At 37.0% G+C, this 14,939-nt stretch overlaps 2 protein-coding genes across 7 annotated transcripts; both read right to left on the minus strand.

Annotated features, from left to right (window-relative positions):
- Positions 1-1,937: 1,937 nt before the first annotated feature.
- LOC103452171 (probable DNA primase large subunit) lies at positions 1,938-8,430 on the minus strand. Of its 4 annotated transcripts, none has more exons than XM_070810490.1 (20): positions 7,697-8,430; positions 7,065-7,126; positions 6,878-6,981; positions 6,711-6,792; positions 6,582-6,641; positions 6,345-6,405; positions 6,017-6,036; positions 5,616-5,699; positions 5,443-5,507; positions 5,256-5,304; positions 5,116-5,163; positions 4,935-5,024; positions 4,751-4,810; positions 4,074-4,133; positions 3,801-3,875; positions 3,391-3,476; positions 3,025-3,118; positions 2,820-2,927; positions 2,609-2,674; positions 1,938-2,251 (listed from the first exon to the last, which is right to left on the minus strand). In XM_070810490.1, exons 1-19 carry the CDS (start codon positions 7,827-7,829, stop codon positions 2,663-2,665), a joined length of 1,353 nt encoding a protein of 450 aa, XP_070666591.1. In that variant the 5' UTR covers positions 7,830-8,430; the 3' UTR covers positions 1,938-2,251; positions 2,609-2,662. The 4 variants fall into 4 exon arrangements, with proteins under 4 accessions (XP_070666591.1, XP_008389902.1, XP_008389903.1 ...); XM_008391680.4 differs by having other exon boundaries at positions 2,609-2,680; XM_008391681.4 differs by having other exon boundaries at positions 1,938-2,440; positions 2,609-2,680.
- LOC103452170 (uncharacterized) lies at positions 8,421-14,378 on the minus strand. 3 transcript variants are annotated; one of them, XM_070810492.1, is made up of 13 exons: positions 14,050-14,350; positions 13,194-13,258; positions 12,710-12,787; positions 12,422-12,503; positions 12,089-12,153; positions 11,096-11,197; positions 10,106-10,195; positions 9,940-10,014; positions 9,817-9,849; positions 9,641-9,721; positions 9,312-9,434; positions 8,887-9,122; positions 8,421-8,760 (listed from the first exon to the last, which is right to left on the minus strand). In XM_070810492.1, the coding sequence occupies exons 1-12, from the start codon at positions 14,093-14,095 to the stop codon at positions 8,907-8,909; spliced, it is 1,056 nt and encodes a 351-aa protein (XP_070666593.1). In that variant the 5' UTR covers positions 14,096-14,350; the 3' UTR covers positions 8,421-8,760; positions 8,887-8,906. The 3 variants fall into 3 exon arrangements, with proteins under 3 accessions (XP_070666593.1, XP_028947076.1, XP_008389901.1); XM_029091243.2 differs by having other exon boundaries at positions 8,887-9,131; XM_008391679.4 differs by having other exon boundaries at positions 8,421-9,122; positions 14,050-14,378.
- Between the last annotated feature and the right edge of the window lie 561 nt (positions 14,379-14,939).

A 14,939-nucleotide genomic window follows, 5' to 3' on the forward strand; every position in this document is an offset into this window, starting at 1 on the left:
AGAACTGACTGAGCTGTGAACGAAACTAACTTAAGTAACAATGAAAGAGTATAACTCTGGTCTGCAGTAGAGCCCATACAACTCCAAGGTCCAAACTATGTTCCACTACCACCTAAGATGTGAAGAGATTACTCAAAGCATATTTGAAGTGCGTGTTAGCTTGAAGACAGTTGAGGTTCTATCATATGACTAATTCGCAAACGTGTGCGGGGCAGCCTAACTTAGCCTCACGAGAGAACAGACTCGAAGAGAGTAGAAATAAGGTAGCTGCACACCAGCTGATCATTTCTATGTTTGGGATTAGGCTTGGCAGGAGCATCATCATCATCAGCAGGAAGCTCAGCGTCAGGCGTAGAAGATGAGCCATCAACATGAGAGAAAAGATCATGACCAATCAAGAAGGGACTCATCTGACACGTCCAATTGAGAAAATTGGTCTCTGCAAGCTTGAAGAATTGAGCCACATTAGGTCCAGAAGGAAGAGATGGAGCGAAAGAGGAATAGGAGGCCGCTGCCGTGGGAGGAGACGGAAAAACAAGAATTTAGGAGGGTGGGCTATGCCACACTAGGGTTTGCAACCTTAACTCTCAGATACCATACATAAATTATAAACTTGACAATTATATTCATAGCACAAAAGCCCATATATACAATCATGTATACTTGACGGATAAGTAAGAATCTCTACAAATCAAAAATACAATCAGACTTAAATTACAATATTAATTCCTAAACCTTAAGGGAGACGGTTTCCTTGGACAAGACTCCTCTAACACATAGTTAAGGTTATATCATAAAACCTATTGGTAATATGGATAAGAACTCGGCTACTTATAGAAATTGGAGCACTGTTAACATGCCTTTTCTCAAGGGCAACCAGTTTCCAAGATGTCCTCAATATTCTCCGGAAACACTCTTTGGAAAGTACACTTTCTTGTCCTTTAAACCACGTCTTCTCTGTGTGGGCGTGTGAGAAGGGTGGGTTCAAACTTGGGTGCATGGGAACGGAAACTTGCCTTGATTAACCAACCTAGCCTACATATAAACTAATATACGGACTATTCACAAACAATCTAAAATTCATCCATAATTTCTTCAAATTCTTCCCTAACAATTCGTCAACCATCTAATTTTCGTCTTCCTGATTGATAGTTACATGTCAGGCATGGACGAAGCCAATGAATGCTCAGTGGGGGCAGATGCCCCCACTCAAGTAATTCGTTTGTTTAGTTGCAGACTACAATTATATAATATGTACGGATTATCTTTGAAGAAAATATATGTATCTAACATCCAACATACATTCATTCTACTTATACTCCATATCAAATATTATATGAGCAATAGTGCTCTTGTTCTGTCATTCAAACCGAAAAAACCCTCTCCCGCCTACCATGTATTTATATTTTTCTCATTAATTTGCCACTTTCCACTACTATATTGAAATTTTTGTAACATTGGAATTGGGATACATCATCATTTGAAACCATCCTTAATATCATATTACGTATAACCATATTATAATAAAAAAAATTTAGTTGATTTCGGTTGCCCCTACTGGAAGAAATTTCTGACTTCGTCCTCGGATTCAGGTACTGATCCATCTGAGATTGAAAAGCCTAAACAATAACAAGAGCCACAAGGAGGACAATGACATGCGCATAAAAGTTACAAGGTAAAATTGTGACGGATCAGCTATCAGCTTTTTTACGCTGAAAGTACGTTGTTGAACACAACGATTATGAATAGCATCATCACCATTAGTTAATAATGAGACGTTCGTTCCATAAACGAGCTATTGCTCGAGTAGTAAAATTGTAATGATAGTTTAGGTGGAGCTAAAGAGAGGAACCACATTGTAAGAGGAATGGGCAACGGATACCCACAGATACTCCACCACCGCGGTCACCACATTGTAACAAGGTAAAGAAATCGACTTTGAACTCAAAGACTTCATCGATAAAATGAAGACTGGATGTCATGTCGTTACAGACCAAAGGATCATAAACATTGTATCTACGAACTATACTATTACTTGTATACAATGAAAAACAGATGCCAAATATTGCATAACTCAAAACTAATTATAAATTTCAAGGGATAACTCAAATCCATCATAAAACAAACATAAAATTTTCGTTATATATCATCAAAAGGAACAACAATATGTTAGGTCATGAGCTTCGTCGTGATCACTTCTTCATCCCGACCGACCAACCAACCAAACCTGTACACCAAATCTGAGCTCAAACTGAAAAAGGCAGGGGGGAAATCAGATGGACCAATGTGAACGGTGGACCTCATGTTGCGGAAGAACACTTGCTAATAATAGAACCAGGAAACCAAATTATATATGTCCTTCCTACTTTGGGGCAGATCATAGCACTGGCTTTCTTTGTTAAAAAAGGAGAAATGATAACCACCAACCTTTTTCCTCGTCCTACACATGTTTAATCCTGTTTATTATTTGTGTTTGATTTATTTGATTCGATAGTCAAAAATAAAGAGCGGCGTGTAGGAGAATTAAAATAAAGTTGAAAGAAAGGGATATACTTTGGCTGGATGCTCTATTATTTGCATTTTACATGGACTATTTTGAGAGAGGTACCTGTGGAACGAGAATACGCTATATCTGCCTCTGATGGCACTTTAAAACTCTCCCTTAAGCTGCAGACTGGTTCTGCAAAGAAAAATTCGGATAAGCATGTGGTACAACTTCAGCCTTTTTGGCTACCCTAGAGGTCTCAAAACCGAATTAAAACAAATTTTGCTCAAATTTTGGTATTTGATAGTAAATTGTAAATAAAAGGATAATTTACCTTAGACTTTATAATAGTTTGGCTGTCCTTAAAGTACTGATTTGGATGGTTAATTCCAGCGTCGCATGATGAACCATGAATAGCTTCGAACGTCAAGGTGCATGCCAGCTGATGCATACGTAACGTGACCAAGTATTCCACATTAACATCGTGTTAGAACAAAAACAACTTGGAATAATTTTTATGCATCTAGTAACATTTTCACCTGATAATGTTTGTTTTTAACTTTGTCCATTACATCTCCAACTGCTCGGCCAGTAACTCCCATTTTACCAAGGGCTGCTCTCAAGTTCTCTTCACTGTCACAGAAATATTTTTTTTAAAAAGTTAGATTTGCCATGAGCAGGGCGACGAGATTCGACTAAGTATGACGAATAAAAGGATATGGTTGATCAGCCAATGTATGTATCACTACTTTAGCTGAAAGCCATTGAATTACTAGAATAAGGCACTGATATAGTTGGGTTTTTGCTGTGGCAGTTCTATCCCATATAATACAGCCAGTAATGTCGGAAAGGCCAAGTTAAATATCATCCAGATGAATAAGGAAAATTTTTATTATCAAAATTACCTGAAATATCGATATGGGCATCCATGATGATCTCCTACACCAGGAGTAGATGAGATGATTTTTTGACAGGAGTAAGGCGTGTAATCCTGCAATGTCAAAAATTGAACATATTTGATCATGATCAGAATGCACAGCATCATATATTTTGAGTATTTCTTCACGCGTTACTTCCAGTTTTCTAATGGTATTTTTAACCAAAAAGGCTGTACATCTAAGAACAAAATCCAACAGCAAAACGCTTCTGCAACAAGCAATAATTATGTAGTGGTTTCAATTTTTTTGAATATTTTTCATGAGTCCAGTTTTGATCATTGATCTGATTCTAGACATAACATCACTCAAAATTCTTGCTATTTGAGTAAAAGAATATAGCATCTTGAGACTCTTGAATCTTAAGTATGATGTCTTACCGTTCTTTTCCCCTCTCTTCCATAATTGTGGCGTATGCCATATGAATATTCTTTGTCAAACCTTTCAACACCAACCTATACAAAGATCAAGTACAAAGCATGGAATCAAATAGCAAGTGAGTCACAAGGAACAGGAAAACATCGACTTTGGAACTTTGAAATTTTGCAACTTATCCTTTCATCATACATGGATAATAACTATTGGAAAAAAATTCTGTGCCCCATGTGATGATTAAGAATGAGTAGATTAAATACTTCAGAAACAACACTCACTTTTTGTGAGAACTCAGCTTTCCAAAACGCAAGGGCATCATCCAGCTTCAACCCAACACCCTACAGAGGTTAATAACAAAATTTAGCCAATAGGGAAAGAAGATCCCAGAAAGACATATTCATGATTCTTTTGATAACTTTTACAGTTTGTCATAGCAAGGTTGTGAGTATAAACGTCAGCTGACAATTTTCATGCACCAAAATGCACCACAAAAACCTATAAACTACATAATATATATATATATATGTGTGTGTGTGTGTGTGTGTGTATGCCATTGTGCATTCTCCAAAATCATCATTCGCAATTCCGCAACCTTTTCACCACAACAAGGCTGTATGACTTCCAATAATTTTGAAAACTCTAGTCGCGAACTTGCATACAGACATATAAAAGCACCAACATATACCACCAACAAAACCCCATAAGTGGTATACGTTGGTGACTGGTATCTAACGTCTATGTAACCATGCATGACATGTACGAATGAAAATGAGAAACATAGGAACAGATATTTGTTAATGATGTGGCAAATTTAAATTGAAACAAACAGCACAAGTTGTCTTGATGCCCAACATACCAATTACACAATGAACAGCACGTATGATCATGGAATAACATGTTACCACAAAAAAGACAGGACAGAAACCAGAGAGTGATGCGGGTTGTAGGATACAACCTTGAGAAAGAGACCTAGTTGCATTCTCCCTCCATGCTTTAAATGATGATCCTCTCTCAACTGCAAGCAAGTAGCATGAGTAAAACAAGAGCAAAGGCGATTTAAAAATCTTCATAAGAAAAAAGAAGCTGAGAAGAAAAATTTAGCCAATAAAGTCTGACTAATCATTGCCCAATGTTTATACCTTTTCAAATAGGTGGCGCATGCACAGAGGAAATGAGCTCTTAGCTGCATCATCGATGTCTTTTAACGAAATCTGACCAAACTCTTTTGGCTACAGAGGCAGTCAACATAGAATAATTAACTACAAATTACATGATCGATACCTATGGGTAATAGATGAGCTAAAACATGTAAAGAACTACCTCAGAATAGTCGGGGCCCAGGTAACTTGAGGATAGGGCTTCAACAATCTAAACAGAAATGAAAGGAAAAGAAATGTCAAGAAGCTAACTTGGAAATAAATGCCTACTTCAAAATACAAGGGTCAGGATCCGATACTCACAGGAGTCAACCGATCCTTCTCTTGTTCTGCTATAGTTGTTGTCCATTTTCTGCATTCAGAAAGTGCAACTTCAGATATTTTAAAATCCAAAACCTCATGCATTAGATTGTCTTGACAGAAGATAAGAAATAGTAAGTAACATAAGATATAACCAATGAGCTTTGAATTACAAATAGCCAACAATAACCTGTTTGTCAAAATAAGTGCCTTTGATAGAAGACTGCGGAACTGTGTGGCAACAAGGGAAACCACCTATTGTTTGGAAGAGAGAGGAGCAAATAAACATAAATAAATCAATGATAATCGTCACTTTATAGGTATATCGTATATGCAAGAACTAATAGAAAGCATTAACTAAACCTGATTTCTAGCTATATATGCATGCCCCTTACTGATGAATACTCTACGACTGGCTACCAGTTCTGGGACTTCTTCAAACGGTACCTTAATGGAGGGGTAGGATAATAAGAAATTAAATAAAGAATAATAAATGATATAAAAATAACACATGACGTAAATTGTAGGATTAGTTCGAATTTTAAAATTCATTCAATAATTTATTTTTCTTAACAATTTACTTCACTAATGAAGCAACACATGCAATAAATCAAAACCAACTGAAAATGTATTTGTGGCCGAGGACAACATTGGACCCACAGGAACCTCATTCCCATACTCCAATAACGAAATAAACTATGATCAAATAATAAATTAAAGAATGTACAGTTGAAAAGGGAAGAATGAATCAAAGATAAACACACCTTGAAGAAGATATCACTAGCTGCAAAAATGCAAGTAGAGGAGAAAAATTAGAATATGGATAACAGCGAAGGAAAATGCAGATAACCAATTTTTTTAAACACGTTCTGAAGCAACAATGAACATGTCTTCTAAAAAGGTAAATGAACATGCCAAATGCAAGACCAAGACGTACCAACATGCCATAGACACTCCACTATTGCACACACCCAGATATTAGAACATTTAAACAGTGCACGTGAGTATAATTAGGAAAATTCACAGCTATAAAAGTAATGCACAACTTATTGACTCCAGCATTGCAAAGTGTTATAAAATATGCGCCCCTACCAGTTGGTTGAGATTGAGCACCGAGCGAACGCGAAACCTGGACCAATTTATCTAATACACTCTGCAAGGGAAGATAAACTTACATGATGATTGCAACATATACCAAGAATTTTAAAGGGTTTGCAAAGTATGAAACTGATAAATAAATGCTGAAATGGTCTTAGTTTCAAATGCACATTTTCTATATTGAGCACATCATATCGTAAAGGCTTTAGAAAGTATGAGGCACATAATTACCTCGAGTTCAGAACCACCAACTGCCTTGTATGGAAGATCAAATTCTTCCATGAGCGCCCTCTGAATACCAAAAGCAGAATATTGGTCAGAAACCGACTAACGGAATGTGCCAAGCTAAGTGTAGATTACCTGAGGTTCAGGTTGTTCGTTCATAAATCGGTAACGAAATAGGGCAGTCTCCATGGAAAGAAACCATTTTCTCAGGTCCTCCCTAAAATGCAGAATAAAAATTAACAACATAAAATAAGATATAATAAGGAAATCTTTTAAGAGAATAAAATGTTACAAGTTCTTACGTTCTGCAATAAACTAGCCGAAGAACAAAGTGCGATATTATGTCCTTGTTGACGACCTCAGATGCCTGAGGATGTCTCATATTTGTCTTCCATAGTTCTATTGCCTGTAAAATGCCAAAATGTTAATTTTCTAAAAGGGTGCAATAAGGGAAATGAAAAGAATTTCAACCTGGAACTACGGTTTTACCAATTTCTGCATTTCGTCATGTTTCTTTCCGCGTGATAATCCATCAGATATCCCTTTAAGCACTGCATACAGCAGTAATTTCCATCAACACAACTCTCGAGATATATGCTGGGCAAATGCTAAACCCATATTCCCTCCAAGATCTGAATCCTCTCCGGTAAAATGCATCAAGAATCAAATTTCATAGTTTTTGTTTGATTCCGAAATTCAGAAGAGAAAGGGAAACCAGGCCAACCGAAACTGAAATGTGGATCTATACTAAAATCAACTGCAAAAGCATTTCGATTTTCCCATCTCCCAAACAGTCACACTCCAGCATGAAAATAATCAATCTTTTCAGCATTTTTTACCTTAATAAGAAATTTACAAGCTAATCTGAAAAGTACAAGACCGTGTGCCAATCTCATTCAGCCCCATCCCGAATATGTGGTTCTTTAATTTCACGCCCTAAACGGTGAAAGGTGCAAACTTTTGGTGTAATCTATTAACTTAGCTCCAGAAATGTGTTTCGCTTTTGCAAAATTTTCTCAGGAACCATACAAAAACCAAAAATTAAAAGATATCCCCAAAGTTTTGAGACAAAAATTGAGCAGTGAAACGGAAATTACAAAGGTTCTCGATAGGAAAATTACCTCGGAGGCGATCGAGGGCGAAGAGCTCGAACTCTTCTAGACGAACTTCAAGGGCGGGAGCAGAGCGGTAGAGAGGGAGGGTCGGGACGACTTCCTTGACGAAGGATTTCCTCTGAGATCTAACGGCTTGCATTTTTGCTCCTCACTGTCTCTCTCTCTCTCTGTCTCCGGTGGAAGTGAGAAATTATCTCCAGTGGGCCACGGCTCCAGTGTGAGTTCTTTATCTTCTACTTGCGCGCCAAAGAAGCCGAGCAAAGAAAAATGGCGGGAAACAGTTACTTACATTGCGTTCCATGTGCCTTTTGGGCTTTCTCTTTAATAGTACAGACTCAAAAAGTCGGGCCGAAGCTGGATTGTTAGAGCCCGTTTAGTGTGCCGGTTGAGATAGGTTGTGACTAATTAAAATGAATTGAGGTCTTGTTAGGTCAAAATGTGAAATCGGCATAATAAGTCATGAAATTCCACAATGGGGTGGGTTATATAATATGTCCGTACATATGAGTTACAAGTCCAGCCTAACAAACCCCTACCAATCCAATTTTGTCCCTAAGACCCAATCTCACCCAGTCACTAAACAGAACCTTTGTTTCGTAGGACTCAACATGTTTTCTTGTTTGGAATGTATCAAAATGAGTATTTGAATGCATTTGATTTATTTTTTGTGTTAACTAAGACATACGAAACTAGAAACTAAAAATTATGTTGCTCACTTTACAATCCGTAATTTAATATAAAAAATCCCGGAATTAGAATAAATAATGAAACATTTGATTTATTGTACATTCCACTGAACTGCTCTCACAATTAAACGTCACATCGAAGTCGTGAATTTTATCAGATGCATACACGACAGCGATATCTAAGAGTTTCACCATTATTCCAAAACAATAAACTTTAAACCTAAAACCTCTTATGCGACAACGGCCATCTTTCGTATACACAAATACTAATGTCACCATAAGATTATCTTAAATAACCATATTACGACGTAACCGCGCTACAAAATTTCTCAGCACCCCATCCCGTCCCGTCCCGTCCTGCTCCGCTACAATGACTTTGATCGACTACAAGGCATCAGCTATACTTGAGGTTTTGGCTCTCAAAACTAAACAGTCTAAAAGCTCGAGACTTTCACCCGAGCTATGGTACAAATGATGATTTATTAGATAAATTTACTCTAATGACTTTACCGGGATCTATTCAAAGATCCTCATAATGGTTGACTGGTTGATCGTTTCTGTTGCACCATTCCAGTTGTAGCACTTCGCGTCCTCTGGAGCGCCGAACCATTGAAGGTTGGAAACCCGAACCCGAACCAACCAGAACTGGAAGCCGCTTTGTTTGTGCCTTCTTGGGCACGAATCCCATTGGAAGCCTCAGAACGATTTGAGGAGGACTCAACCACTTCCAAGAGTCCACTATTCTCCTGAAACGACTGGACATGGATAAGACTATGGATTCCTCAACCAAAAAGGAGGCAAAGTCAAGCGAGCAGACATTTGAATAATTGTAGAGTTGCTTAAGAATAGAGGCGTTAAAGCCCCCTACCAATTCAATATATTATCTTAATAAGATAGCATGTCAAACCGCTATACACTTTGAATATTAATCTTACCCTTGCGGGTGACGTTGGGGGTAGCTCAAGTGCTGGCCTCGGGGACTTCAGTGGTGTCACCAAAGACGAGGGGGAGTCTGGTGGTAGTTCAAGAACTGACCTGGAAAAGCTGGATGGTGATGCCTGAACATCGTGGAAATCAGAGTCAATAAAATGTCAAATGAATAAATATCAATTGAAGCTCATTCTGATAAAATAAAGTTACAAAACAGACATAAAATATCAATCTACCAGTACAATCAATCATTAGTCAAAGACAAGGTAACGTACTACAGAATCAGACATAAATATCAATCTACCGGTTATGCAGGAAAATAATCAGTACATGCCTGAATGCGTTCTGCGTTTCTGCCCTTTTCCAGGTTCAGGGCATAGTCGCACAACTTCCAGACTCCATCAGCAGTCTCACCCTAATAAGAAGTCAAAGGCCAGACCGTCAGAACAAAAGAGTATTCAAGGGGGGAGAATAACAACTCATAAATCAAAAGAGTTAAGTACTATATACCTGCTTCCCTTCGATTCTATTAATTTTTGTTTCCTGAGACCAAAGAAAAATAAGGGATATGATTTTCCAATCCATGAATGTACCTTGCGAGAGATGAAAGAAAATAAAATAACAATAAATCACCAGAGTCAGCACTGCATGATGAACTTTTTTAAAATCCCTGCTAATGGTGTCCGTCTTTCCTTGTAGTGTGATAACCTATAAATGGCTTCGAAGATTTCTTGTTAATGAACTAGAAACATAGAAATACATACTAACTAAACTACTCAATAATATCTAACATACCCACCTCCTGTTGCGTCCTAGCAGTATTTTCAATACTTTCATCCAAACTACATTCCACACGATCAAGTTGTGAAGATAATTTCCTCCGAGTGCTCTGAAAATCAGACAAAATATCTACAAAGTTAGAGATTTTTATTTTTCGTGTCTAATTAAAAGCATATAAAAGAAAAACCAATCCAAAAGCACGACAAACATAACAGGTTCATAAAATTTCCTTGCAAAATATGCATACTTTCACGAAACCATCTGAAATAAATGAGTTCATCTAATCACACAAGTTCATAAATCACAAAAGCTTAAACTACAACCAATGCCTTTTGGGAATAAATCAAGTACCTCATAACATGGATGGATATTGACTTAATAATTTGCTCACTAGACCCAACCAAATTTTGGTAACCTCTAAATTCCAACCTTGACCTTCAACAAAATTTATAAAATAATAAAAACTGAAAAACCCCAACAGCCACCCACCATGCCCAAACCCAATGAGAACATCGACTCTCTCAACTCCCACCATCATCAGCCCCTGCGACCTCGCAGATAGGAAAATGTTGCACATGATCAGCCATCACAGAGAGTTTACAGTTATGGAGGGGGCGGCTTTAAGGAATTGAAGAAACTTATGAAAGGACATAGATGGGTCTAGTGAGCAAATGGTTGGTTCCATATAAAATTTTACCAACAACATTTGGAAGAGAGAAAGAGAGAAAAAGTAATACTTGACTGTTGACTCACAACAGAACATTCATGGCTTTGTCATATAGTAAACTTAATTGAATGGCATCAGTGAAGACAGAAAAAGATAAGCTCCTCTCATTCTCGAGAGAGCACTTAACATACCATGAAACAACATAACAACCTACATATTACGTAGTACACCATCTATATTCCACCATAGGCACAAGGCACAAGATTTCACTTGGTAAGAAAAAAAGAAACATCAGAAATCAACAAATATCACCCCCAGAGAGAGAGAGAGAGAGAGACTTGCCGAAATTGATGTAAACAGACTCTCAAGCTGTTTAGCAACAGAATTGGAAGCATCAGATAAGCTACGTCTTGTTGCAAACATCATATCAGGAAGCTTCCACCCCTGAAAACATATACAAAATGCACACATATAATAAACAACTTTGACAAAAGAGAACAAACAGAACAGAAGAAAACAAGTTGAACCACTAGTTATTTTTTTTCAAAACATAATTTGTTTATCAAACCAAATGGGTTGAGATTTTGGGATGACACCTATCATAATTACAAACTTTCAAAAAAATTTACATGAACTTTAAGCAATAATCACCCTACAAACTCAGAGTCCTTGAAAGCATACTTAAAATTTAATTCTAAGTTGTTAAATGGTTCATATACTTTAGACTTTGCAGTTTGCACGCTATGACAAGAGCACTTGAAGTTTATCAAGTTTATATACAAATCAGCAAAAAAAAAGGGTAAGCTAAGTGTTTGTTTCAGTAACCATTTTAATTGATGCATGCTACTAGATGAAACAGAAGTATAGCATCCCAAATACGCATATTTGTATGGACCGCACCAATGCACATAAGGAAGTTAATAAGATGGTTATTCAACTACGGAATGCATGTAGTTGCATTCTTATTTACAGTAGATCATGTCAAAATGTCAAGGAGAAACATAAACAGTTGAATCGTGTCTTCACTGGTAGAACTTATTATTTAGCAATTGTAGAAGATACCAAAACTGAAAGGAACCAAAGTATCTAGTGGCAATTTAATGTCCTCGCTAATGTAAAAGAATTTAAATTCAATTACCAATATTACATTTCGAAGTACAAATTTTATCTCCTTATAACTTGTTCACCCACAGAAAAGTCAGATAAATAGTAATTTTGCATATCAAGAATGTTACAATGTGAGTATAGGTAGAATTTGGAACAAGAAGTTTGATCAGTTGGCCAAGGGGGAAGCTTTAACCTATTTATTTTCTCATGTAAAATAAAACCTCATACCTTCCACCACAAGTAGCCATATCCCGCCGCTACTGCAACAATAATTATACCATATTTGCTAGTACCTGAACAAAACCAGGTCACAGAATATCACAAATGGATAGTTATAGAGCTATATATACAACACATAACAACAAATTATGAAAACTACGAATTTAATCATAACATATATTCATGCTCATATGTATGTGTCATAAGATGTTTCTGAACTTGATGACAAAAATAAGATACAAAAACAGCTTAAGTTTGTTTATTAAGGTTTTGTTGGCCCGTACGCTACTAATCCAGACAATAAATAACCATGTTCAAAACTCCAGTGAAGGTAATCAGAACCTGTTCGACCCATAGTTATAATTGTAACTCGTTGCCGAGGACTTGATGATATCATCTCCAGCTCCTTCCGTAGGTTGTTCATCTGTAACATTTAATTATTTAATCACAGTATGCCATCTTCTAGAATATGAAGCTCCAATAATGAAGGCACACAGATGCTGACCAAGAAAAAAAAAAAAAAAAAGAGTGATAATTGATTGAAGAGTGTGGTGAGGCAAAACTATTCTAATACCCAACTACTTTAAAAGCAATTATAAGTAATAAAAACTCTAGAAGAAAATATGAAACCTGAGCCATCAGATGGTCGTTGTGTGGTTTCTTAGCCGCCGGAGTACTATCACTTCGTATAATTTGTTTCCATGCAATCTGTGGTAAAAGACAATAATTAATAAAATCTTAAAGTCGCAATGATATACGGGAAAATTTATACAATTTAAACAAAACTGAAGAACATTAAACTGAAAATATTTTTTTCAAAATATTGTTTAAAGATTACAGCCATGCCCAACAAAATTTGCATATTGTATCCCGATCTTATAGTCGTAATGATACACAGATTTCCCTATTGCTCGAAAGCCCTCAAGAACATTGAACCTCTACCCTCCTTTCCTGATTGATATAAATACCCAGTCCTTGGATACAACATCACCAACTGGCAGCCAGATCGGTATGTAATACTTTGGATGCCACATAAATAGACTTTAAAACATCAAATTTGAAGGGCAATTTTTAACATATATAGAATACAAAACAGAGTAGCATGAGAAACTACCTTGAAAGCACCAGAGACAACATCAGATACACGTCCTTCTTTTGCAAGAACTGAACCAAGAATGCCTAAAAAGCACACGATCAACCAATTGATTAGAAATACATGCTCTTTAACTAAGACAACATAAAATAATAATTGTATGTCGAACCCTGCAATTGCAGTAAGTTGGTTCATGAATCATAAGAAACTACCAATAAGAAGAAAAAACCAGATTGATTAGAACCCTTTAGATGAGGTCAGAAGCTACTACTCGAATGGGACTGGACAGGTGACAAGCGGGCATGAAAATTGAGAAAGAAAGCACGTAACAAACACAAGAGGAACCATTTTCCACCAATTTGATGAGACCCAAATGCCTATACTTTCACGTTTCGCAATATACCGTAGGATTCTCCCAAAAATATCACTAACCCATATGACAAAACACGGTCTTGGATAGTTTAAGCACGACTTAAGCTCCTCAACAAACACCAAACACTGCACATTTTTAGTCAAATGCCAAAAACAACAGAACCCATATGGCTCGGATACTCAAATACCAATACAGCTCCACTTTCACACTCTCAGACGCCTTTCTCAATTGCAATGTCGTATTAAGTTAACAATGCATTCAAAAGAACCCATATTTCCTCCTCCCAGCTATCCATTCAGTGTTCCCAAATGATAGAACTACGGCTAATCCAAAACCCTAACTTTAATCCGCCAGTACTATGCCCGAATAAAAAATTAAAAATTACAAACCAGTTCGGGACAATATCGCAACGGGGATTCCAGAGAATACGGAAATAGATTGCTATGGCGTCCGAGTTATTACGAAATTGAATGAGTGAAAGGGAAAGGAGGGATTTGTACGGACCTGCGCCCACGAGGATGGTGAGCTTGCCGAGAGGGAGAGCAGCCATGGACTCTGATTATATTTAGGTATCGTCTCGCGGAGACTAAATTGCAGAGCGACAAGGCATCGAAGCTCCTCCTCCTTTCGATATCACAGAACTGGTCAATTGTATGACAAGAAATCGGAATTTTTCTCTCTTTCCGAATTCCAGGTGTTTCTCTCTCTTCCACTCTCTTTCTCTCTCCTCCGCTACTGAGAAAGAACTGAGAATCGACTAGTTCGGTACAGCATGGGCGACAACCCTACTTCCGCCTGTGCAAGCAAAAAGGCCTTGGACTCGGCTATTAGCACTAAATTACCGCAAAAGCCCTTTTAGAAACGGGTTATTGTCTGTCTATTTTTGTAACTTTCACTTGGCCAATTTAGGCGAGGTGTATTCAGTTAAGAATATGAGAAATTTTTGGATTTGTTTGGTATCCTATTTGAAAAATTTTATTATTTTTCAAAATATTTTTTAAGAATATTTCTTGAAAACAATTTTCTTTAAAACTAAAAAATTTGAGTGGAAGAAAGAGGAGAGAGGAGGAAAGAAAGTAAGAGATAATTGAAGGAAAGAGAAAGAAGATAGAGGATCGGACGAGTTAAAGAGGAAGAGGAATGAGAGAATGAACCGAGAGAATGAAGAGAGCGGATTGGAGGAGAGATGAAAAGGTAAAAAAAAGTAGAGATAAAGAAGAAGAAGAATAAGAGAGAGAGAGAGAGAGAGAGAGAGAGAGAGAGAGAGAGAGAGATTTGGAGTGAGGGAGAGAAAATGAGTAAGTTTAAATTTAAAAACTCTAAAACTCACTTTTTATGTTCTAGGGAGTATACTATATTTTTTTAGTTAGTCTTGAGTTCAGTTTTTGAAAATA

Source organism: Malus domestica, chromosome 13, assembly GCF_042453785.1.
Source record: "Malus domestica chromosome 13, GDT2T_hap1".
NCBI classification, from domain to species: Eukaryota; Viridiplantae; Streptophyta; class Magnoliopsida; order Rosales; family Rosaceae; genus Malus; species Malus domestica.

Bases quoted from the DNA above. Each gene is read 5' to 3' on its own strand.
- LOC103452171 (XM_008391680.4), bottom strand. From the start codon at position 7,829: ATGCAAGCCGTTAGATCTCAGAGGAAATCCTTCGTCAAGGAAGTCGTC. The intron at 6,642-6,710 runs GTAATCTACACT...TTTGGTATTCAG, and splicing joins ACGAACAACCTGAACCTCAG to AGGGCGCTCATGGAAGAATT. The intron at 2,928-3,024 runs GTGAAAATGTTA...CGTATGCATCAG, and splicing joins TTAAAAACAAACATTATCAG to CTGGCATGCACCTTGACGTT.
- LOC103452170 (XM_029091243.2), bottom strand. From the start codon at position 14,095: ATGGCTGCTCTCCCTCTCGGCAAGCTCACCATCCTCGTGGGCGCAG. The intron at 10,015-10,105 runs GTGGGTATGTTA...AGCCATTTATAG, and splicing joins CTGCTAGGACGCAACAGGAG to GTTATCACACTACAAGGAAA. The intron at 9,435-9,640 runs GCATGTACTGAT...CACGATGTTCAG, and splicing joins GAAACGCAGAACGCATTCAG to GCATCACCATCCAGCTTTTC.